This window comes from Molossus molossus, unplaced genomic scaffold, assembly GCF_014108415.1.
Source record: "Molossus molossus isolate mMolMol1 unplaced genomic scaffold, mMolMol1.p scaffold_m16_p_17, whole genome shotgun sequence".
In the NCBI taxonomy this organism is placed as follows: domain Eukaryota; kingdom Metazoa; phylum Chordata; class Mammalia; order Chiroptera; family Molossidae; genus Molossus; species Molossus molossus.
In genome coordinates, this window is record NW_023425352.1 from 54752217 (window position 1) to 54777912 (window position 25696).

Here is a 25696-nt window from a genome sequence, read left to right on the forward strand (position 1 = left end):
GTTGACTGACCTGTGTGGGGCTGATTGTATGAGGTTGTCTTGCCTGCAAAGCCCAGCTGAGACAAAGACCCTGGCATGGTGCAAGGACTCCAGGGTGTCTGTACAACCTGTCCTATCTGTACAGAGCTGGAATGTCACCCAGGTTGTCCCACCTCTGGCTTTAACGGACGGTTTCATAATGATTCAGGCTGCTGTGTTCCTCTTGGTGCCTGCCTTGTGTCCCATGAGAAAGACGATGCATTCCTGCCTTGGCCAGGCGGCTCAGTTGGTTGGAGCATTGTCCCATAAACCAGCAGGTCACGGGTTTGATCCCAGATCAGGGGAGGCAACCTCTCAAAGTTTCTCTCTCTCTCTCTCACTTTGAAATGAAAAACATGTCCTCAGGTAAGGACTAAAGAAAAAAAATGCATTCCCTTTTGTGTTTCAGCTGTTCTCCCTGAGGACTGGTGGGAAGGATAAAACACTGGGCACTGCTAATGGGCACTTGCACAGGGGAAAAGGCCAGGAGAGTGAGGCTCAGGGCTGTGAGCCTTCAACCAGCTCCTCTGCCTACCACACAGACACCCACCAGCTGCCAGTCTGTAGGAAGTGGCTGTCGTGTCCGGGGAAGCAGGGCCTCTCCTCCTGAGCAACAGTGAGTGAGGGTCTCTCCCTGTGCTTGCCACCTGGCCCCAAGGCCCTGCCAGCTTCACTTCCTGCCCTGGACTGCTGGAAGCAGTCCAAGCTCTGCAGCAGGGGGTGCTATACCAGACATTCCAATGCCCACTTTTTAGGCCACTGGGAGACCTCGGGCAATGGCCCCCGCCTGGCAGGACAGGCCACACCTGCCCACACAGCACAGACATGCAGTGAGGATGAGTGAAGCACACGCACATGGCAGAATGGGTTTGCGTGGCTGGCAGGCGGGCACAGGCAGCATGGAGTGGGCGGATGGGTGGGCAGGCAAGGCTCACCATTAGGTGCACGCTGGAACTCGACTTCCTTTTCTGGACACACCACAGCAAAAGGGAAAGAGAACAGGAAATAGGAGGTAAGAAGAGAAGCACAGAGACGCTGCAGGTTAGTGCACCAGCATAGGCTCTGCCTCAGGAGAAAAGAGCAGAAGATGGAGACCTAGAGTCCAGCACACAAGGGCCTCCAGACCTGGGAGAGGAAGAACGCTTTTGCTGTCAGGTTCACAAACACAGATTTAGTATATTTAGAGATGTCTCAGCCTTGCTCAGAGAAAGCTTCTTGAGATTAAGTTACAAGTCTGTGAGGATAAGTAACAATTTGCTGCTAATTTACAGGTTTGGGCTTAGAAAGCTAGCTCACTCATAAGGTTAATTATTTTCTCTCATTACTACGTCTGCTTGAAATCCAGGTGAGCAGCGACCCGGTAGATGGCAAAAGATACTCTAGGCCATCCTCAGATTAATGACATTTGAATTCTGAACCTTGACTTTTTTTTGCTGCCCCCACTAAACTGCTTTTGGATGAAGACGTTGAGCTTTTAAAAATTATCTGACAAATTCTGGCATCCTTTTCTTTATCAGTATGGCCACCCTCACTTATAAGATTTCAATGTTTTATTGCATTTTGCAATTAGTGGGAAATGGGGAAACAGGAGTGCTGGTGATTAAAAGTACGGTGATCACAGAGACACAGATATAAACCACGGGAAATGCTGAAAGCAGTGGTTTCTCAGCCTTAATCAGATGCTCATGGGCTTTATGTTCAGATGTGAAACAAGAGCATGAAAAATAAAGGCCACACGGAACACTGAAAGTACATCTCAGGAGACTGTGTCTGAAAGGTGAAAGGTAATTAAGAATTTTATAATTATCTTGCAGGGAGACAAAGGTCCCCCTGGCCCAGGTGTGTCTGCTGTTTGACTACTGCATATTCATTGAACAATATCCAACAAGTACTTATTGAGGGCTGGCCAGGCACAGTGAACATGTCAGATTAATGTTCCTGCCCACAAGAGGCTGACACTATGTATTTTTCTGTTGTTGTCGTCAAATGACCTTTAATTGAAACATTTTCCTTTCTAGTTCTTTTTTTTTTTTTTTTTTTTATCCTCACCAGAGGATATTTTTCCATTTTTTTTTTTACAGATAGAGTGGGAGGAGAGAGAGGAAGGGAGACAGAGAGAGAAACATCGATGTGAAGGGACACATCGAGTGGCTGCCACCCGCACGACCAACCAGGGCCGGGGACAAACTGCAACCGAAGTACGTGCCCTTAGCGGGAACCGAACCCGGGTCTCTCTGGACCGCAGGCCGACGCTCTAACCGCTGAGCCAAACTGGCCAGGGCTCCTTTCTAGTTCTTAACTAGCTGGGCATTCACTGCACCACTGTTGACATCATCTATGATGTCATGAGGGTGGCGGCCATCAACACTGCAACCCACAGGCTGGGCAGTCCCCAGGATCTCCTTAATGGTTCCAGAGAGTTCTCTAGCCAAAGATCTGTGTCACACCTGTTGAGCAATGTTGACAATCTCATCAAAAGTGCTATTTCCACTGTGCTTAATGTTCTTGCTTCTTTCTGTGTCATGGTGGTTATTTGAGGGCTTTGATGACCAGGGCGGAGGCAGAAGGCCTCCCTCAGTCTGCTGTCTGCTCTGAATGGTCAGTTTCACCGCACTCCTCAGACCCTTCCAATCACCGGTTGCTTTGGCGATGTCATCATCGACCTTCTTTGGAGACAGATCCAAAGGCCAATCTTGGGGGTCAAGGCAGACGTGGCACCGACTTCCCCACTAGTACACCTCAGGTATGCAACTCTGATCTTGTTGGGGTTGAACTTCAATGGCATGGTGAAGGTGGCCGGTGTAGGATGAACCCGGTTGGCACCTAAGCCTCCTCTGAGCCCAAAGACCAGAAGACCCTTCAACTAAGCCAGATATCCTGACACTCTACTTTATTTTTGAAATGTTTTTTTATTGATTTTATTTTTTTAGAGAGAGAAGGGAGAGATAGAAACATCAATGTGAGATATCTCTCAATTGACTGCCTCCTGCACGCTCCCTACTGGGGATTAAGCCCCCTACTGGCCATGTGCCCCGACCGGAATCCAACCAACCTGGACCATAGGTCGACGCTCAATCCATGGAGCCACACTGGCTGGGCCTGACACTCTACTTTAGAAGACGTTTTGGGAATGTATTATATTAAAAAAAGGAGGGGACCATGAGTACTTAAAAGAATGGTACACAGTTTAGAGTTAGATCTAAAGAAAAAGAAAGCCTAAATATAATTAGGACTCTTTTGTATTAGCCTTTCATAAATGCCCAAAAATATAATGTGAGATTTTACTTTCAAAATCATCCCTCAAAAAGAGGGAGGTGCCTTACATTCACACTTGTCCCTTCCCTTTACCCAACTAGAATGTTAATACTTTGAAGGAAAGAGGTCCATATCTTATTTATCTTTGTAATCTCCATGGTGCCTAGCAGAATGATTTAAAGTTAGCACCAGATCAACAAACACTGAGTTGAACCGGGTTTGCTGACTAGTTTTTCCCCAGGCAAAAGCAGAGCACAGGTTTCTAACTTGCTCAGAACCAGATCAGTGAAACTCTGCAGGGGCACAAGCCAGGCCCAGTCTTGGTTCTTGTTTTTCAGGGACTTGTGGTCAAAGGTTATTATAGGATGCTTTTACCTGGATCTTGCCTCAGGGAGAGAACTTTCAGTTATCTGCTTCACTTAATGGAGAATAAGTTCCCAATGTTCTAGCTGGCTCTTTTTTTCCTAACCTGTCTTGCACGAAAACCTAAGATAATCCTTTTCTACTCAAGAGTTAGTTTCTACTAGGTGAGCAGACTTCTTTCAGTTCTTTCTCCATCCTTTTGGGATTTTGCCCTCAGCCACGCATAGCTGAGTTCCTTTTCAACCAGCACCCTGCAGCACTGTTTAAGTACCAGATAATTTCTAAAGAACTACATCTCATTTATATTTAAAAATTAAATATTTGTATAAAATTTTAAACCAGAAAAGCGTTCAAGCCTCCTTTCCATACTTACACAAATATTCAAACAGTACTTAAGGAAATATCTGGATCCTTTTTTCATTCTTTCTTTTAAAATATTGGATGGCCATGCTGGCCTAGGACGAGCAGAACACACAAACTGTCCTCAACGAGGAACCTCTAGGGACCTGAGAGTCGCAGCCCTTCACAAGTGGTTCTCACTCTTCCACAGACCCTGGGTCACTGGCATCCACATTCAAAGAAACCTAACTAGAACCCGAAGTCTCCAAATTCAAGACCACAAAGCAGACTCACTGCTCAAATCAGGGCTAGCATCACGTGAAAGTTACTGGACAGTGAGAAGAACCACTGTATGGACCTTAGAGAGCAGGAACTGGGGAAGGAGGAGGGTGGGCAGGAGGATGGGGATGAAAGATCTCAGATGCTGACAGCTCTGGATCTTCTCAGCAACTTCACAGGCCTCCCTCACGACTCGGGTCATCACCTCAGCTTTCCAGAGGGCCCACACATCTTGCTGTCATCCAACCATATCATTAGTTGTCATGTACTTGTTCCTGATTATTAAAGGGCTGCAGCCACAAGATAAGCAATTTGGAAAACAAAAAAGAGGGGGGAAACCATCCATAATTCTCTCACTCTTGCCAGTCTTTTTCCTTATACAATTAAAAAATACCACTATAAACGACACACAAGTTTATGCTTTTCTTTTATAATAAATAGTTTTTTAATTTTTATTCTAATTATCAAAGTAATGCACCATCTAGCTGAAAAATGTAGAAAATAAAGAAAAATGTATAAAATAAATCTTTCCCAAATTCCCATCACCCAGTGAAGTTATTATTACACTTCAGTGGGTTTTCTTCCAACTCATTTTCTATCCATATATTACATACTGAATATAATCTACAAACACATTGTTCTTTAAAACAAAATTTAGATAGTAGAGTATGTGCTGCTTTATATACCACTTAATATAAAACATTTGTTATTACATAGTCATGAAAATAATAACTTTGTAATGGTCTATTAAGGATCTCCCATAATTATTTAGTCCTTATCTTACTGGCTTTTGAGAGCATCTCCAATCTTTTCACAGTTATAAATAATGTTATGTTGACATCTTTCTGCTTTCAGTTTTTCCATATTTTGAATTATTTCTTTAGGATAAATTCCCAGAAGAATTAAAGGGTAAAAAAGGCAGGAACAGTTTTATCATTTTGGACACACAGGCTATTTTACAGAAGGTCATTCTGAGTTATCACTAACTTAAGAGTAAAAAACGGCACTTTGTTTAGACTTGCATTTCTCTGACATTAGGGAGACTAAACACTCACACCTGTGAACCAGTTCTTCCTCTTTTTCAGGTAGATTGTCAGTTCATCTTCTTTGACCATCATCCCCTGGGTTTTAGGGAGGATTCTTATTTATTAGAGAAATCTCTCTTGTATAAAAATAATACTAACTCCTCCCATCACATCTGCTGTGATCATTTCCCCCAACCTGTCTCTTGCTGGCCTTTTCATTTTGGTTGGTCCTTCTCTTCTCAAACACTTGAATCTTAGCCTTTGGTCCCACCACTATATTCAAAGTCTTTTCTCAAGAATCAAACTCGTTTACTGAGCACATCAGGTCAGACACTGGGCTAGGTTCCCAACCTAGGTTTTCACTTAAAGCAATTTAATGATTCTGTTCCCCTAGTCATTCTTCTGTGTTCCTCTGTTCTTCCCCTTCCTCTTTGTTCTTTCTGCATTTCCTTTGTTGATTCCTCTTCTTTTCCAGCTCCTTAATAACAGATAACCCCAAAATTTTGCCTTTACCAAACTCAATTCTTCATGTGCTTTGGATTTACATAGGGCAAAGAGAACTATTATTAAAATTCAGATTCTACCTCCCACCCAGGGCTTCCTGAATCTGAATTCTAGGTTAGACTCCGGAATCTGTATGTTTTAAATAGCTCCTTAGGCTAACCTTACATGGCCACACCTAAAAGGCATCCTTGAGGCCAGCATCTAGAAAGTTCTGCTGGAGGTGTGCTCTGCTAGAGATGTGCTCCTCTCACCACCGCCTCAGCTGTCGCTGCTTTATTTCAGGTCCTTTTCCGCGCAAGCGCGCTTTCCTTCAGCCACACAGCAGGTACCGGAGTTCCCAAATCATCATGCTGCTCGAGCTTGTGTGTCTTTTTATTATTATTATGTATTTTAATTCTTTTTTAAACTTGTGTACCTTCACATGTGCTGTTTCCTCTGTCTGGAATATTCTTCTTCCTTCTCTCTCCTCCTTAACCTGGCAAAATCCAACTAATCTTTCAAACTCAGTTCATGGACCATCTTCCTTCAGAAAAATGTCCTGTTCTGGCTCAGATGCTCGTCTCTCTCGCTCCTAGTGCCTGTCCTATGCACACCTCCTTCACGGACCTTACCAGATCACACCAGGACTGGTGGTTTTCCTGTGTCTCCCACTGTGGACATTTACAGGGTGGACTATGTCGCTGCCTTCCCAACTCCTGAGGCACAGAATTGCCTGAGTGAGTGGACTCCTGCGAGTCCCCAGTTGCACGTCCAGTGCTGGCCTTCTCCCTGGGCTACACCAGGTATTTCCCAGCACCTTTAAAGATCTTTCCACCCAGATCTCCACCTGTCTGTCAATCTCAATGTGGTCAGAACAAAACTTCTCTTCCCACCGAGACAGGCATTCCTTCACAACTACTCCCATTTCTAGAAGAGGCACCATCAATTCTTTGAACATTCAAAAACTTTGATATTATCTATCTTTGGTGGATCCTTTTAAAATCCCCCTTTCTTTGAAACACCTCTAATCAAAATTCCTATCTAATCAGACCCCAGCATTCATGGGTACAGCTAGACCAATTACCGACAGACCTATTCTGACTGGTTGGTACTTTAAATATTAACCCTTTCTATTTCTAATCACCTTTTCTTTACCTTGCACCTAGCTTTCAACAAATCTTAACTGATACCTCTGTGCCTAGTGTCTACATTCTTCTCTCTGCTTTTACACCCTTAGCCAAATCCTTCTCTCTCTTTTTTGGAGTGGGAGGGGGAAGGAGAGAGATAAATATCAATGTGAGAGAGACACATTGACTGGCTGCCTCCTGCACAACCCCGACCAGGGCCGGGGACGAAACACAACCAAGGTACATGCCCTCAACCAGAATTGAACCCACGACTCAATGGGCCAAGAGCCAATGCTCTAAACACTGAGCCAAACCAGCCACGGCTTAGCCAAATCTCTCAAAAACACCTCTGTTACCATAGTTTTCCTGCTCAATGGCCTTCAGCATTTCCTGTGGTCTAACACACACACCTACAATTCCTCTCTGCCCAACCAGACCAACCTAGCCGTGCTTCTGACACCCTCTGCCACACACCCCTATTCCAGTTGGGCAGAAAACCATCAGTATGGATAACAGACCATAAAAATATTTTTTGTTCTTATGTTATAGAATATATTCTCATTTTAAAGAAAACACATGTAGCCCTGGCCAGTTTGGCTCAGCGGTTAGAGCGTCGGCCCATGGACTGGAGAGTTCGGGGTTCGGTTCCCGCTAAGGGCATGTACCTTGGTTGCAGTTTGTTCCCGGCCCCGGTTGGGGTCGTGTAGGTGGCAACCACTCCATGTGTCTGTCTCATGTGGATGTTTCTCATTCTCTCTCCCCCTCCGTCTCCCCCTCTCGCTCTATCTAAACATAAATGCCAAAAAAAACCCCAAAAAAATGTCCTCAGGTGAGGATTAAAAAAAAAGAAAAAAGATAAAAGAGAGAAAAGAAAACACGTATACAAAGTAAAAAACAAAAGGTGTATTTGTCTGCCCTGTCCTCATCTCCAATCCCATTCCCTAGAGGCAATTACTGACTTGGTTCCAATCTTCCTACATCCTTAAGTTTTCTCTAATAAGCTTTTTTCTAGAAGCTTATTGAACTGAGCCGTCTCAGGTAGGGTGCAGTGACATATACCATTCAGTGCTTAGCTGATTCCAGATATGTCCATTTTCCTCTTAAATTACCTTGCAACTTCCTAAAGCTAGACGAAAGCACCACCTCTTCCTAAAGCGTCATTTCCTATACCTCTTGTGTGCCCTGGAATGCAGTGCAGCACTGGGCCAGATAGGTACTTATTAAATACTTTGCGCCCTGGCCGGTTTGGCTCAGCGGTTAGAGCGTCGGCCTGCGGTCCAGAGAGACCCGGGTTCGGTTCCCGCTAAGGGCACGTACCTCGGTTGCAGTTTGTCCCCGGCCCTGTTCGGTCGTGCGGGTGGCAGCCACTCGATGTGTTCCTTTCACGTCGATGTTTCTCTCTCTCTCTGTTCCTCTCTCTCTCTCCCACTCTACCTGAGCAAAAAATGGAAAAATGTCCTCGGGTGAGGATAAAAAAAAAAAAAATACTTTGTAAAGGTTGACTGATTCTAACTTCTTCCCCAAATAGAAACATGAAAAATCTCCAACTAAACCTGCCACCTTTCCTATCTTGGCTCCATCCATCTAGCTCATGTCCCTGTAACTGGTGGAGCTGCCGGTCAACCCTGGTTCCATGTCAGCAGGCGTGTGCAGAGCCCAAGCTCCCCTCGCTGGGGCAAAAGTACATAGAAGCAGGCATGCAGAGAGTGAGAGAAAGAGGAAGGGGTGGGGAGAAGGAAATGGGGCACCCGTGTATATCTCAGCTGGGGACATAAGATCCTGGGGAAAGGCTTAGATTAAACTTTTGCAGGAATTTAAAGGTTTGGATAATTTCACAGTTTGAAATTCTCCATGGTGTAAATTGTTAGGCTTCAAGATAGCACATAGCATGAACTCCTATCCAATGCCCTACCCCGAGGACCCTTTCGGTCCTCAAAACATCTACAGAACACCTGGGGCCCTGAGAGGACCCCCCCAGCCACCTCTCCTCTTCCCTGGCCAGGCAACCACTCGCACTAGTTTCTTGCTGGTCCCTGTTGGACCCTATTCCCTCCTCTTTCCCTGATGCCACAGGAAAAGCCCCCTTACCAAATGGGAGCAAGCTATGATATACCATGTCCCTCGCCTGTTTCTGAGGGGGCCTATGCTTTGAGAAAGTTTAAGATACTTTCACTTAGTGTTATCTGAGCTGAATTCTAGAAGTTCTTAGAGGTAAGGAAAGACCCAAAGAATAAAAGCTTCAGGCAAACTCTGCTTTCATTTGATAAAAAAGATTTGTGCTTTAAAAAGAAAAAGAAAAAAAATTAACCAAATAACAAAAGGGGAATGAGGCGCCTGTCTGGAAGTCAAGTTCGGATTCAGCTTCAGTAAACTATAATTTGGATCACTTCCCCTGGGTCTTTCTGATCAGCTAGGGTCAGGAGAAACACACCTGCCTTCTGCCCTCTCAGGCCAGTGGAACCTGCTGTTCTGAGCACAGAGGTTTCTGGTTTAAAGCAGACAAGCAAGGACAGAAAGGTTCCCAGAGAAAGAGGGAACAAGGTGCCAAGATTTCCCATAAGTGACCACAGGAGAGGGAGGCCAGTCTCAGGCTGAAAGGGTGGAGACACCTACCTTGACACCGCCGTCAGACTTCTTGTTCAATAGGCTTTTGGCAGCTGTGAAAACAAAGAGGAAAATCAAGTCTCTTGCATTGTACTCTTTCTTCAACTTGACGTCTGGCAACTGGATCCACAAGAGACTGCTGTGTCTGAAAAGGGGGTCAGGAGTCTCCTGAAACCCCTGGAAGCAGAGCCCTGCCTGGTAGCCCCAAAGCATGAAGGACATCTCAAGCAGCGTCAGACCCTCAGGGTGGCACCCCAGGATCTCCTCTGCCATGGAAGGGGGCTCAGCAGAAACAGGGACACACTGTGCTTAGGAGGAGAAACCACATTCAGTCCTGGAGCTGCCTGGGGCATTGGGAACTCTGCCTTCGACAGCTTCCACCCAGGCCTAGAAGCAGAGTGCCAGGGTGAAAGGTGAGGGCTCTGTCCCTAGATGCCATGGAGATTCTCAGGATGGCCAAGCTGGAAGGATGCAAGACATCTCCTGAGTGTTCTCAAGAAACAAGAGTGTCACAGTTCACGAAGGAGACCAGACGACGTGAGGACAGACAGACACAGACACAGAGACCAGGACCACCTACAGGAGGGTTTTGCCAGGGGGGTGAAGCCTTGACTGGGCAGGTCCTTACCAGGTTTACTAGGTCCTGTCTGCCACCCTTTCCTCAGAGTCCACTCTATGAACCCACTGAGCAGAAGGACTGGGCAGAATAACAAGGCATTAAACAGATTCTAGCCAGCACAGAGTGATGCTCAAGGCTGATGAGCTCTGTGCAGGAGGGCTGGTAGCAGACAGTAGATGAGAGTCTGGGAGGCATGAGGAGATGGAATCAGCTCAACTGTCTGATCCACTGGACTTCGCTGGGTTTGCATCTTAGTTCTACCATTTGCTATCTGTGTGACCTTCGGTGAGGTACTTACCCTCTCTGAACCTCAGTTTTTTAATCTACAAAATGAGATAAAACTGGGCCTGACAGGACAGTGATGGGATCCAACGGGATCATGCATGAAAAGCTCTAAGCAGAGTGCTTGGCACATAGCAAGTACTCGGCACATTGCAAGTCCTCAGTAAGTGTTAACCGCTGTCACTATTACTGCTGCCACTCTTGCCTTCAGGTGGTCATTCAAGCTAGGTCCCACATCTGTACAGTAAGAATAGGGGTCCTTCCATCACAAGAATTCTGACCCTCTAAAATGGCCTTTGGTCCTACCTCCCTCCAGTCAAGCTGGAGTGATTCAAAAGTTATGTTTTAAAGTATTTACTACTAGGCCTGACCACCTACTGTGTTCAGTGCTTTACATACATCAGAATTCTCAACTCCAACTGCCTGTTAGAATCACTTGCGGAGCTTTGAAAAGGCTTCTATAAGCCTATCCCATGCCTTGGGTGGAGTCCCAGCATCAGGATTTTTACAAGCTGTCTTGTACAGGCAGGATTGAGAGCCTTCAACATACATAATGGTAATCAGCACCATGATATTTATCAGCCCCACTGGAGAGATGAGAAAACTAAGGCTGGGAGAGCTGATGTGGCTGGCTCAGGTGTGGCAGGGCTAGGATCCAAACCCAGGGACGCTGTCTCCCCAGCTTCTGCACTTGGTAGCCTTTCAGACTGAGGCCTGAAATGCCAGACTTCACAATTTTGAGGAGCATGGCTTCCTCTGTGGGGTCTCCAACAGTGCTGTTGAAGCCTAGTCCTAGCAGGCCCAGGGATAAGGCTGGGCCCACCCTTAGCCGCAGCCTTCACAGGCGGCCAGGCTCCCGGGCCACCTGGAGGAAAGCCTCCTGCTGCCCAGCTCCATGTCCCCAGGCTATTGCCTCCTGAGAGTTGGCAAGCGCCCAGCATGCATGGCTGGTTAGGGGGCTCGGTAACACCAATGCGCTCGCAGATGCCAAGTTAGGTGGTCCATCGGCATGCCCATCTCAGCCCGCAAGCATGGGACTCGCCTCCCTGGTGAGCGGGCCTGGCATGCTGGCCCTCCTGGTGGGGTGGCAGGGAGCCGAGGCAGGCGGTCGGGGAGGACTCATGCCACGTACCTTGCCCGGCCAGGCCGGCGGCGCTCGCGGCAGGCGAGGCGGGGGCGGAGCTCTGCCTGCCAACTGAGGGGATACAGTCTCTCAGTGCACAGCGCCGCCGCAAAGCCGCGGGGCCGGTCAGCAGCGAGCATGCCCCAGCGGCGCAGGAACCCGCTGGCCGCCCGCACAGCAGGGTCCGGGCGGCGTGGCCAAGCCAGCCGAGCTGGGGGAGCGAAGGCGCTGGGGGCAGGCTGAGGAGCAGGTGCAGCCAGCCCTGCAGCAGTCTGGGGACCTGAGAGGGCTGGGGTCAGACGGGGCGACTCCACTGCGCGGAAATGGCTGTAGCACCGGTCCTGTGGCCACCTCAGGTGAGGGGCTACGGGGAGAACCTGACTTGGTGACAGGCAGTGTCATTTCTGAGGTGGTCCAGCTCCAGCTCAACGCTGTGAGGAAACTGAGCCCCGCTGTCCAACCTTCCTCCCTGGGGGCCTAATGAGGGCGTTTCAGAGAGGCCAGCCCTTTCCCCTGGCTACATCCAAACAGGGGAGAGACCGGCACTCAGGGTCCAAGGCTAGTGTGCAGCTACGTCCACTGATGTTCCCTGTCCCCTGGCTCCTTAGGGACAGGCTGCTCTCCCTCTTTCGGGCAGGGAGCCGGGAGAGGCACCTTTTCTCAGCCTGTATTTCACAGTGTTCCGAGGGTAAAGATGCCGAAGAAACGAGGCCCAGAGAGAAAGCAAAGGCTGCTGAAGCAATACATTCTAGAAGCCCTGAGTTCACCATTAGCCAACCTGCTAGAGTTCCGGGCTAGGTACACCCCTGTCTGGGATCAATTCAGAAAACAGCCTAGCTCGTTCCTAAAGAAACACACAGGTGACCTTTCTTCTTTTTTTACCCTCACCCGAGGACATTTTTTCCATTTTTTGTTCAGATAGAGTGGGAGGGAGAATGAGGAAGAGAGAGAGAGAGAGAAACATCGATGTGAAAGGGACACATCGAGTGGCTGCCACCTGCACGACCCAACCAGGGCCGGGGACAAACTGCAACCGAGGCACGTGCCCTTAGCGGGAACCGAACCCGGGCCCCTCTGGACTGCAGGTCGAAGCTCTAACCGCTGAGCCAAACTGGCCAGGGCAGACCTTCCTTCTTGATTAGATCTGTACACACCTCTTTCTGCAGAGGCTTCTGGAGAAAGGCTCTGGCCTCACTTGTCCCAGAGTCAGGGCAGAAGAGGTCAACCTGGAGTGCTTGCAGTCTTTTGTTTTGTCTCCCCTGACCCAAGGCAAAGTGAATGCAAAGGCCAGATGAGGTCTGGGCAGCAAGGACAAGAGGCTCTTTAGGGATTAGTGAAGGTGCTTTGTTCTAACACAGAGACCGACTTCCTGAAACCAGGACACTGACTTCCTGAAATGGATGGGGAGAGGTTGATGGAGAGGCTACGGGATGGGGCGCATGCTACTGATTTTCCAGTAACCTGTCTTCACATTTCTTCCACTCAGAGAGCGAGCAGATCACCGTTCTAGGGTCAGTACAGAAATGCCCTTGAGCGTTGTAAAGAAAAGCTCTTAAACCCAGAAAGTAGAAGCTGCAGGTAATTAGAAGACATGAAGCACGATGAGGGGCTTCAGCCCGATCCCTGTCGGAGGCAGCAACGGTACCCTCCTGCTCCCATTTGTGAGGCAAATCCAGGACCGTGGGCTTCCCCTCGTGGGTACCCACAACACAAGAACAAGCCCTAAACCAGGGTCAAGGGAATGGCCTGAGGTGGAACAGTCTCCCGGCTCGCTCCAGTCTTGACCCTCCAGGGCCCTGTGGCTCTCACTTGGGCCAGGGCTTTTGAGGCCCCATGTCCTCTCACCTGTGGCTGCCTCAGAGCCAGGGCTGTGGGTTACCTGGAACCAACACAGTCGAGCCCATCGGGACTCAAGCTCAAGGGAGCAAGCTCTGCCCAGAGCGGCTGCTACCCGAGCCTCCCACACAGTCCCCTCTCCATGGCAGTGCAGAAGGAAAGCAAGGGAGCGAATCCTGTTACAAGAACGAGAGACTGGAGTCTTGAACCAAAATAGTGGGTCTAGGGGTTGGGGGAGGGAAGACCAGGGAAAAAGCCAAGCAGAGAAGAGAACCCATCTTCAGTTAGTCCTGACATGAATTTTTCTCACAGAAAAGCCACTCTGCTTCCCTGCTGAGGGCAAACAATGATGGGGGTGAGGTGGGAATGGGTGTCCGGTGGGGAGGAGGTGGAGTGTCTTGCATCTTAAAAAGAAATGTCAAGTGTGATTTACAAATTACTGGTCCCAACTTTCCTAAATCCTCATGCAAATTTAAGCAAGTGCCTTCCCCTCCATCCTGCTAGTCTCTACTTCTTCACGTTTACAGCTAATATCGGGGAGAATATTTTAAGCACAGTTACTGTAAAAGGTTTAAACATCTGGAATAATTTCTATTAGTCATCTCTACTTGGACACAGTGAAGTACAGATCATCCTAGTCTGCAAATTACTGGTGAGGAGTGAAGATTCACTGCGTCTCATCTTTGTTTTCCCCAGCACATCCTCCGACACCCCAGAGATGGGCTAAATCTTGGTGTACTGAGAGTTCTTCAGAGAATTAAATAAGAATTCCCAGGGACAAGGTAAATGGGAGGCTGGGCAGGCTACTCCTTGGGAGATTCTATGGAATAAAGCTCATAAATTTGAATCCATCTAACGCCCCCCAGAATACCAGATTATGTAGGACCCAGCAGCAGCTGGGTCCTTATCATCTTGGCCGAGGTGTTGCCGGAGAACCCAGCACTAGGATGGCAGGGTATGGCCACACCCTCTTCTGACCCACTCACCTCAGCAGAATTAAAGTTCACAGCTGGGAAAACATACCTGAAAAGTTCCTGGAGACAAGCATGGTTGTAAGGATGGCACCCTGGGGAAAGAAGAGGGTCCTATGAATTCAACCAAACTCTAGAAAAGTGTTGCCTGGTCTCAGGCAGAGGACAGCTGTTGGCTAGAACCTGAAGACATCAGGTCTCTCGGGAACCCCACCATGTACAGAATTCATAGCTCAGCTCCAGGCAGGAGGAAAGCTTCCTTCTGTGATGGGGCAGAGGGTACACTTGTCTAAAGGTATGATTTCAGGGCATTGGAAGCCCGGAAGACAAGACTCACCTTCAGTTTTCTCCGGGCATTGAACTTGCGCAAGCACTCCACAGTCTCCTGACGATGCATCATGGATGCCACCGTGGACCGTTGCTGGAAGCCAGACAGACAGGCCTATAAGTCCCCAGCCAGAGTCTCTGCCCCTCACACAGTCCCAGCACTGATGGCCATGCACTCAGCCACCCCAGAGTTGCTCAGAAGACAAAATGAGGTCATAGATATGAAAGTGATTTTAGAATAAAAGCACTACCCAAAACTCAAGGTTATGTAAGGACAAGAATTTTAACGTGAAAACACCACAGTATCTGAGGAGAGTGCCACATTGAGCACTCATCCTCTCTGGGGAACGGAGGCCAAGGACTGGGAGTGTCCTGCGTGCAGTGACCCTCACACATGCACTCCTTCAACTGGTCCTGAGCACCTACTGAGCTCTAGGCTCCGCGCAGTGGGCACGGCCAGGGTTCCTGCTCTCGACAGGGAACGTTCATTCCCTCCAAAAAACTCTTCTTAACGTACCTCCGCAAGGGCCGAAATGAAGCTGTGATCTCAGAAGCTAAGGATCTTTACCCTGAAGCATCAATTTCTAAATCATTTTGGAAGGGAATTTTTCTTCACTGTATGACTGCTAACTTCCTTTCTCCTTAAACAGAGGCCACTGGACATGATAAACATCTCCTTGATGACTCAGGGTCACCATTACAAGAATCAGTTACTACACAGTATAGTACAGTGATGTCTTTAGACGCTACTGAGATATACAGGATAATGGAAGGTGGGGCCCACAAAATGACCCCCAGAATATAATATTCTCCCAATTCTTTTTTTTTAAATATATTCTCATTGATTTTTTTAGAGAGAGGGGAAGGGAGAGATAGAAACATCAAAGAGAAAGAGAAACATGATCAGCTGCCTCCTGTGTGCCCCCTACTGGGGATTGAGCCCGAAACCCAGCCGTGTGCCTTGACCAGGAATCGAACTGTGACCTCTCAGTCCATGGGACGAAGCTCAATCCACTGAGCCACACCGGCCAGGCTATTATTTCCACAATACTTAAGTGCCTATTTTAAGTTGCTCACCACTTCCCTTTGCTGTAGCTGTCTTGGCCAGCCTGCTAGAAAAATAAATCCCACCACATGTGGCCTGGTGCCCACAACCCCACAGGGCCACCCTGCAATCCTTCTCCCATCCCGAGACTACTCCCTTTCCTGGTTCCCAAAGCAATTCTCCCAACTTTCTCTCTGATTTCATCTCCTCCTCCAAAGTGTAAACTTCTCCATGAAGAGAAAGGAGAGCTCATCAAGAAAGAACCTCAACTTCCACACCCACCCTCAAGCTCACTTGCACCCACCTGCAACCTAATCTCGGGTCTCAGTAGCATCATCCCTCATGTCCAGTGCTGACCCCTCAACCTGGGCCTGGGAGCCCCCCGTCTTTTAGATATCAAAACCTTGCTTCCTTGTCAGCCCTCGGACTGAAGGGTCGCAATTCAGTTCCTGGTCAAGGGCACGTACCTGTGTTACAGGTTCAATCCCCAGCCACAGTCAAGAGGGAGGCAACCAATCAATGTCTCTCTTATATTGATGCTTCTCTCTCTCGTTCTTTCTCTCTTTCTCTCTCTCCCTCCCACTCTATCTAAAAAAAAAAAAAAATCAATGGGTGAGAATATACAAAAACAAACAAAAAACCTTTGCTTCTTCAATCAGCTAATATTTTTAACCCCTTACTCCAGACTATATTCTTCTCTGTAGTCTATATATTATAGTCAAGCCTCTCCTTAAAAAAAATTAAAAACTCCCCTAACCCATCTGTCTTTTCTGAGTAGTACCATTTCGTTCTCCCTTCACCCCCATTCGCTCTTCACCTCACTGAAAACAGGCTACGCAGGTCTCTCTCACTCCACTGCCTCTATTGGCCTTTAATTGGCCAATGGATTCTTTTCTGTCTTTATCATGGACCCTCTGAAGCATCTGATTACAGACGCTCCCTTGGTGAGACCTATTTTTTAGGATCTCCTGCTTCTGATTTTCCTTCTATAGCAGAAGTTCTTATTCTCAGTCTCCTTTGCAGGCTCCTCTAACTCTGGCATGAAATGCTAGCATTCAGTGGCCATCTCTTCTCCTATACAAGCCCAGAGTAAAAATTCAATTAGCAAAGAAGTATTCCCATCTATTTTTACAGCCTCAATGCCACCTATACAGAAATGACTATGACCTGTGTTTCCAATTTCTAACTAGAACCATAGTTCTAACTACCCACTGAATGTCTCCAGCTGGAGGTCCTCGGACACCTTATTCAATATCTATAAAACTAAAACCACCATGTTTTCTTACAAACTGGCTCCTCTTCTGAATCTCTTCTGGGTCAGTGAATAAGCACAACCCTGCATCAGTTATCAACTCAAAACCTGGCAGTCCCCCTAAAGCCCTCTCTCTACTCCCTAAATCCAACTGGTTACTAAATTCTTTTGATTCTGTCTCCCAAATATCTCAAATTTGTCCTCTTCTTGCCACACTACCCTCTACCTCTGCTGAGACCTCAGCTGGTTCTGCTTAGACAATTACAACAGCTTCCTGAGCTCTCTGCCCCCAGCCTCTTTCCTTTTCAATTCCATTTGCTACAGTTTCCAAAGTGATTTTTCTTACTTACAAATGGTTCCGTATGCTTTCAGAATAAAAGCTAAACTCCTTAGGCAGAAACTTGTATGGGCTTCATTGTCTTACAAAAGAAAATTCCAATTTCCCATTGCCTCCCACCCTGGCCCAAGCTAACCTCTGTCTGCAGGTTACTGTCCCAGTGAACTCATAGTCACCTATCAAGAACCAGGACAGAGGTCACCTCCCCCATGCAGCCTTCATTAATCCCATCCCTCATCAGGGACAGCAGATGCACCTAAGCACCCATCAGATTCTTTTATGTACTAGTCACCTAGCAGAGTGGTTATGTATTTGAGTGCCTGTCCCCCTAGATAATCTTTGAGATCTTTGGGGGAACGGACCATGCCTCATTCATCTCTCTATCTCTAGCACCCACAAGGAGACCAGCACCAAAGAGGCATTCAGTAAACACAGGAATTCTAAATAAATGTGTCATGGTTGTCAGAAGTCCTAACTGGAGCAGACTCTCTGCTTTGCTTGAAAATAAACATTTCAGCTTGACAGAACTGTATATGAAAACAGAGTATGTTGACCCACACTGATACCCTGGAGGGCTCTCCTAGGGTGAGCTTTTTGACTGAATTTAGGGTGCTCTTTTAATCTTCACAGGCCCTTTTTGTTTCTGTTGAGTCTTGGTTACATTTCCATTAGAGGTGTATGAGAGCTGTAGTCTGAATATGCACCTTAACTTTGGCAATTCACTTTGGGTTGTGCCAACTGCTTTCTATCAACTACCTAGAGTCTGCAGAGGTCAACCAAAGCCCTTGTTCAAGATCAGAATTAAACCATACCTGACAAGTTAGTGGGAGAGAGGCAAAGGCCACTTAGCCCCCTCTGCCTCCCTGAATCCCTCCTAGTGATGTTTTCTGATCCTGGGCCCTACCCAGGCCCCTTCCCTCACTGCCGAGTCCTTGCTCAGGGCCTAGAATTATTCTCTACTTAAAAGAAAAAGGGGAAGGAGGGTACTAAGGGCAAACCGATCTCCTCCTCCCAGGTAAAGACACTTACGCAGACCCACGGATGCTTGAGAGCCTGATCAGCTGTGATTCGTTTTGCGGGGTTTATGGTCAGCATCTGGTTGATCAGATTCTTGGCTTCGGGGGTCACGGTGTCCCACTCTGGTGATGGGAACTAAGAAGCAGAAAAGGGGGAGGAGGAATATGAAATCTGTGAGCCTCACACCTTGCAAGGCAGTCTCTGTCTTCATCCTAATTCCTATCAGTGACATACTCGGTGCTGCCTAAGGCTGCCTGGCAGAGTTAGAGAAGCCCTGGGGCATCCCAGCACCTGTGTCAGGAAAGCACAACTGAGCACTCATGCTCAGAATGCCAGAATATGAGATCAGAGCAGGAAAGGGACTCCAACATCTTCTGGTTCAATCCTATCTGTCTACTTGGAGGAAGCAGTGATTCAGCGATGTGCCCAAGGCCCCACCACAGTGGAGGGGGCTGCCAGATTTCTCGACCCTACGAAATGTAACACACCACACCTCCAAGCCCAAGGGGTTCAGTGGGCTCCTTGATTTTCCAGATACCAAGAAGGACTGTGCAAAAATGTTGCTCCCTGGGACAGTGGGTGGCAAGAACTGAAACCTGTATGCCAGTCCCTGGGTCCTCAAAGTCTCCAACCCCCCTTGTGTTCCTCTCCCTCCCTTGAAAGAAGCCAAGGAGTGGGAACAACCGGTCCTTACATCATAGGCTCCGGCCTTGATCTGCTGATACAGCTTGTGTTGATCCTCATCCCAGAAGGGAGGATATCCCACCAGGAGAATATACAGGATGACTCCTACAAGACAGAACACAGGTCACTGGGGTGAGTCACCTGCTTTGCTGAGGAACCGAGAAAACCCACACAGGGCTCAGAGCCACCCAGAAGGTCAAGGGCCACAGGAGACATAGCAGTAGACACCAGCCAATGATGCTGTGCCACCAGCCCTTCCTGCTATGCTTCACTCCCCATGACACCAAGCCACGTCAGGGATTTCTTTAGGCACAACCCATCCTCTAAGGCATGGGCAAATCCCTCTTCAAGAAGGATATAATAGAATACAGAAAATACTTTAGGAGGAGGGTGTGGTGAGAACAGCCATCCCAGGGACACTAGAGCAAACACCGTGACTTCGCATATACCAGACACTTGTGGGACCCGCAAAGAAAGGCAGTGCCTCTTTCTCGCCGTCGCTCGAAGACATAGGCCCTGACACCGAAAAGCTGAGAGTGTGGAATGGGCTTACCGCAGGCCCAGATATCCACAGGTTTTCCATAGGGATCTTTCCTCAAGACCTCAGGGGACAAGTAACCTGGGGTGCCAGCAAAACCTGTAGCAGAAGAGAGGGTGGAGGCACACTGAACCCACTTTCTCTCTCATTAAATCCACATCAGTAATCTTCCCCAAGTCCCTTCTCACTTCTGATGCTCTTGCTAAATAAGCTCCCAGCACATGGGCAGCAAGAGATGACAGGCCCGGCTTCTCGAGTGCCCGGAATCTCAACAAGAGGGCAGGTCCATGTGCCTACCAGGAACTCCCAGTCCTCCCCAGAGGCAGCAAGAAAGCAGTGCTGACAACAGCTAGACTCACTGTATTGAGTCATGTAGGGCTGGGGGGAGCACTACACCCTCCTTCTCCTCAGTCTCTGAGGAGGCCAGGACCATTAAGGGTCTGGCTTCTAGTTCTGAAGGAGGAAGGCAGATCAGGAAGAGGAGGAAGGGCGGGGACTGCATTCCAGGAAGACAGGGTCACTCTTACCAAACCAAGCCTGCTGCTCTCCTTGTACTTCGATGGCTAGGCCAAAATCAGCCAACTTGACTGCTGCACCCTTGCATTTACTCGCCAGCAGTAGGTTTTCAGGCTGCATAAGGAAAAGACAGAACCTTTTGAAGCACCCACCCCTAGGCCCAGTTTGGGAGCCTAGTTTGGGTGGGCCTTCGTAGTACCACCATCTGGCACCAGGTGGCGACAACACTTCACAAGCAGGAGGCAAAGGGAGAGCCTGAGTAGTAGTACCTTCAGGTCCCTGTGGACAATGTCATGCTGGTGGATGTGGTTAACGCTCTCCAGAATCTGATGTATACAGTGGCTGCAAACACAGAAGAAAAAGAGATGTCAGTGCAGGGTTAAACCACCTCATTTTACAGAAGAAGAAACTGAGTCCCGGGCCGATTAAGTCCAGAGTCTCCCATAGATAATGGCAAAGGAGCAACTAGAACAGGGTTCACCAGGGTCCACCATGCCTTCTTAGACTGTAAAGGCTCAACACAACCCAGTCTGTTTCCAAGATACCGGGGACACCAGACCCCTAAGAAGGGGTAACCATCCAATCCCTTCTTGTCTTCTCTTTTCCCCTCTAGTAACTCTGTTCTAGGAGAAGCAGCTTGTGGTAGCAACTTAGGAAGGAGAGTCTAACTGAACCTAAGTTGTTTTGGGGTGGGTACACTCACGTTCATTGCAACATTTATTGAGTGCCTATAGGCACAGTGCTTGGCACCACACAGGCTATAGAGACGAGTAAGATCCAGTGCCTGCCCTGAGGACTGTCATCTAGCAGGGGAGATAAAACAAGTATACAGACACCTTTAAGGAACAATGTACTTAAGAGGGGTCCAAACAGAGTAACCTAAGTGTATAATGTGCTCTCAAACTATAAATAAATGTTACATCGATGCAAAATACAGATTAAGTGAGACAGGTAACAAAACTTGGATGATAGCTTATAGATTAAAACGGTCTAGTGTTTTTCTTAATGAAGACACCTAGGACCTGACTGCCTCCCATTTACATGCTTTTCACCTTTGAAAAAAATTCAGCCTTGACTTCCATCCAAGATTACGGTTTTGCCCCATCCCCAATGGTCCATCATTCAGCAAGACACTAACATTTCCTAGGAATCAACCTTCCTAGCACCATGAGATCATATTATCCAACCCAAAGTTTGGTCATTAGTGCTTACTTTGGATTGATTTATGACCCAAAGTGGGAAGTGTAGGTGAAAAAGGGGCCACATGCTAATCTGACAAGCTCAGGGGAGGCCTGCATGGCAGCCTTACAAACTCAGAGACCCAAAGTAACCACATAACTTAGCAGCACTATTTACAATTGCTAAGATCTGAAAACAGCCCAAGTGTCCATCATTAGATGAGTGGATAAAAAGCTGTGGTATATACACAGTGGAATACTATGCAACTATAAGAGAGATCTCTTATCCTTTGAGAGGACATGGAGGGACCTGGAGAGTATTATGCTAAGCAAAATAAATCAGAAAAAGACAGATATCACATGATCTCACTCATGTGTGGAATATAGTGAACAATACAAGCTGATGAACAAAACAGACCCAGAGACATAGAAGTAGGGTACAGACCGACAAATCTCAGAAGAGGGGGACATTAGGGAGGGAAGACATAAACCACAGAACTTGTATGTATGTATGTGTGGTCAATGGACATAAGCAACAATGCTGGGGAGTGGGTGTCAGGAGGAGGGTGTCAATGGGGGGAAAAGGAGAAACATCTGTAACAAAAATAAATTAATAAAAATTGCAAAAAAAAAAACAAAACACACACCCCAAAAACAAAAGTAACCACATAAGACGGTCTGAAATTAAAACTTTCTGACTAAAAGAATTCATGGTAGGTAGTCATGTCCTATAGCAGTATTTTTCCCTAACAAAAGTCAATCTTCACCTTAACTGAGCCTGTCTATTGTCTTTTTGCATCTATGATAACATAGCTTTGAAATATCCAAGTAATCCCCCCCACCCCCCCCTCCTAAAAACAACCACACCAGAGTAAAAAACACAAATCCCTTCATTGTTATTATTATTTTTTTTTGTTGTTCTTTTTTTTTTTAATCCTCACCCGAGGACATTTTTCCATTTTTTGCACAGACAGAGTGGGAGGGAGAGAGAGAGAGAGAGAAACATCGATGTGAAAGGGACACATCGAGTGGCTGCCACCCGCACGACCAACCAGGGCCGGGGACAAACTGCAACCGAGGTACGTGCCCTTAGCGGGAACCGAACCCGGGTCTCTCCGGACCGCAGGCGGACGCTCTAACCGCTGAGCCAAACCGGCCAGGGCTTCATTGTTATTATTATCATGTTAACTATACCCACAAAATTTTTTTTTCTTTATTGATATTACAGAGAGGAAGGGAGAGGGAAACAAAGAGAGAAACATCGATGAGAAAGAACATCGACTGGCCACCTCCTGCATGCCCCCCACTGGGGATCAGGCCCAAAACCTGGGCATGTGCCCTGACCAGGAATCAAACCGGCACCCCCTTGGTGCATAGGTCGACACTCAACCACTGAGCCACACTGGCTGGGCTATACCCATAAATTTAAAAGAAGTAATTGTCTAGCCCTGGCCGGTCTGGCTCCGCGGTTAAAGCGTCAGCCTGCGGTCCTGAGAGACCCAGGTTCGGTTCCCACTAAGGGCACGTACCTCGGGTTGTGGTTTGTCCCCGGCCCTGGTTGGTTAGTGCGGGTGGCAGCCACTAGATGTGTCCCTTTCACGTCGATGTCTCTCTCTCTCTCTCTTCCTCTCTCTCCCTCCCACTCTGTCTGAACAACAATTGGGAAAATGTCCTCGGGTGAAGATAAAAAAAAAAAAAAAAAAGAAGTATGTGTCTATTCGGTTTACTTTTCATCCAATCCCAGAGATTCCCTTGCTTTGGTTTTGGATTTCATGTAACCCCCTTATGTCTTCCCCTCCTTTGGTTCTGATGTATAAAATAAGTGGTAAAACTGCCATTTTCTAGGCATTTTCTCAATCCATTGAGATTTTGCTTCCAGGCAATTGTCGTCAGTTTGGCTCAAAGACATAACCATTCTTAAAAAACAAACAAAACTGAGTCCCTATGGAGCATTTCTGATAATGATTGTACATAGAAAAAGATCAACTAAGACAGAGTCCCAGGCATGCTTGAATTAGGCTGTCCAACTTCCAACCCATCCTGCCCCGCTCAGTCAAGCTCTCAGCAGACAGTGTTGACAGTCTAGAGCAGCAGTGAACACTGGGGGACAATTTTGCCTCCCAAGGGACTTCTGACAATACCTAGTGATGTTTCTCGTTGTCACAACTATGGGGCTGGGTGCTACTGGCATCTAGTGGGTAGAGGCCAGAGATGCTGCTAAACCTCTACAGTACATAGGAGGGGGCCTCACAACAAAAAAGTCATCCGGCCCCATGTCAGTACTGCTGAGGTTGAAGAGCCCTGGCCTCGAGAATGGAGCCCCAGCCAGCAGGTACTACCAGGTACACGGAGCAGGCGTGCAATGTCGGGGGGTGGGGCTGGGGGCTGAGGGGCTGGGCTGATGGCCCAGACTTCATATTCCTTCCTTAAAATCTGACACTGGGGCTTCCACAAGAGCCAAAGGGGCTTATGAGGGTCCTGAAGGATCCAGCCTCCTGACAGGACACAGCCCAAGAGTAGGCCAAAGAGACTTTAAGACTGGGCTGAAGAGGCGAGTCTCCACAGAAATGTATAATTAGAACAGAGCCCAGCTAGCAGGGAGAGCCTTCTGGCCAAAAATGGCAAAAGTGCGAAGTGTCCCAGCAGGGCCAGGCCAAGCCCACTGGTACAGTCATCCCCCCGCCCCCCAGCTCTCCCTCCTCCCTGCCAGACTCCCTGAGCTATCACCACCTCCTCCCGCCCCACAGCCTGGTCCTCCCCTGCTGGCACTGGAATTCATCTCCCCACTTGAGAATTTTTCCTGAGGCTGAGCATCTGAAGTTGATCAGCAAACACTGGCCTCTCCGAGTTGAGAAATTCGTAAGGAAGCCGTGCTTCCCCCTCTCCAGAGGCAGCTAGAGCTGCCGCACATGCCAGATAAGCTACAGGCAGGATGATCAAAACCAGGTTGTACGGACATCACCCTCAGAGAAAACGTGGGGCTGGGGGAGGAGCCGGGCGGGAAAGGCAGGCCAAACAAGCGCCCAGAGCTGTGGTGTGGGAGGAATCTGCTGTGTCACACATAGAAGAGCCGCCAGGGCCTGCACGGAGGGCTTGGGGCTGAGAGGTGTGGCCGCGGAATGGTCCTCAGTCCTGAGGAGCCCCATGTCAGGGCTGGTCATGATGAAGGCTAAAGCCTCCCCAAAAGGTTCCCAGCTAGATTATTAACCCTTTATGACATAAACCATGTTTCTCCATCTCAGCATCATCCCCAGGATTGTACACAACAAAATTTGTCAAAGGAAAGAGAGAGGGTAGGGACAACTCTTGGGCATACCTTCAAGTACTCAGTAGTGCAAAGGAGAGGTATTTCTGGGGTGAGGGGAAATGGAGACTTGTAAGAGCTTTGGGAAAAGTTGATCTGCAAGTGTTGAATTTTTTAACTTTTTGTATCACCCGCAGAATGCAACCCGAATTCGGCTCTATAGAATCTTTGTCCAGACAAGAGCTCTTCTGATCTTCTCTAAAGACCAAACAGACACACTGTCTGGCCCCCTGAGATGGCCAAGACTCACAGTTGAACTATAGGCCCTCATCTCACCTGGCATCGGCTTCACTGTAGTATTCTCTGGCCACAATGTCTTCAAATAGCTCTCCGCCAGTAACACTGTAACCAACAGACAAAGAGGATCAAAGGAGGCAGGTCAGTCAGCCAACCCCAGCATCCAACAGACAACAGGTCATATGTACAACAGCTTAAAGAAATCCTAACTCTATATGCATTTCATCTGAGAGCCCAGAACACACTCAATCCTTCAGTGACATGGGGCTTCTCCTTGGGGTAACATGTGCCCTCCCTTCCTCCTGCACATTTGTGTTTATAGCCTACAGATAGCTAATACTCAAGCAAAGATGAATAGATAGGGATCTAAGAGAAAATAACTGACCTACCCAGAAAGTCAGAGATTTGAGGCCAACATAAACACTAAGATACAGTTGCCCAAAAAGAACAGACCTACTACTACTACTTGCAGTTGAAGAATAATGAGACTAAGGACAGAGACCCAACCCTGAAAATACCAAAGAGGCATTTCCAGGAGGTGAAGAGCCACTTTTAAGATGTTAAACCACCACCAAAGTGGAGGAGAGACCAATTAGAGCCCAGTTGACAACTCATAAAAGCTACCTTCAAGTTCTCAGAATTTTTAAGGTCATGTAAAGAGCTGTATTCTATTTCTCCATTAAGGACGACACACCAAGAAACAAGAAAAAGGCATCTGCAGAAGGTGTGCTGCTGAGCAGAAATGTGACAGCAATGCCATTCTGGGGTTTGGAGCCTGGGCGAGATAGCGTGTGAGCAATGAGATCCCCTCAGCAACATGCCCGCTGCCAGAGGAAATTCAAAATCAAGTTCTTTCCCTCGGGCAAAGGAGAGGGACCCTTGGCAGAGGCTGAAGACTTAGTTTAGGCCTTTTTCTGAGATTTCATTTTGAACCAGC

At 47.8% G+C, this 25696-nt stretch overlaps 1 protein-coding gene and 1 pseudogene across 10 annotated transcripts in view; both read right to left on the reverse strand.

Moving 5' to 3' along the window:
- The window catches only part of CAMK2G (calcium/calmodulin dependent protein kinase II gamma), a 59579-nt gene that overhangs the window by 12711 nt on the left and 21172 nt on the right, over positions 1-25696 (reverse strand). For 5 of the 10 annotated variants that reach the window (XM_036265238.1, XM_036265240.1, XM_036265236.1 and 2 more), the window contains exons 5-13: positions 24799-24864; positions 20310-20382; positions 20052-20154; positions 19540-19623; positions 18997-19091; positions 18315-18437; positions 14662-14745; positions 14377-14419; positions 9503-9546 (exon numbers count right to left, since the gene is read on the reverse strand). In XM_036265238.1, the coding sequence (XP_036121131.1) occupies positions 9503-9546; positions 14377-14419; positions 14662-14745; positions 18315-18437; positions 18997-19091; positions 19540-19623; positions 20052-20154; positions 20310-20382; positions 24799-24864 (715 nt within the window). Of the gene's footprint in view, positions 1-953; positions 987-9502; positions 9547-14376; positions 14420-14661; positions 14746-18314; positions 18438-18996; positions 19092-19539; positions 19624-20051; positions 20155-20309; positions 20383-24798; positions 24865-25696 lie in introns of all 10 variants that reach the window. The other 5 variants (XM_036265239.1, XM_036265234.1, XM_036265237.1 and 2 more) reach the window with 2 other exon arrangements.
- Positions 1594-2896, reverse strand: LOC118632271 (annotated as a pseudogene).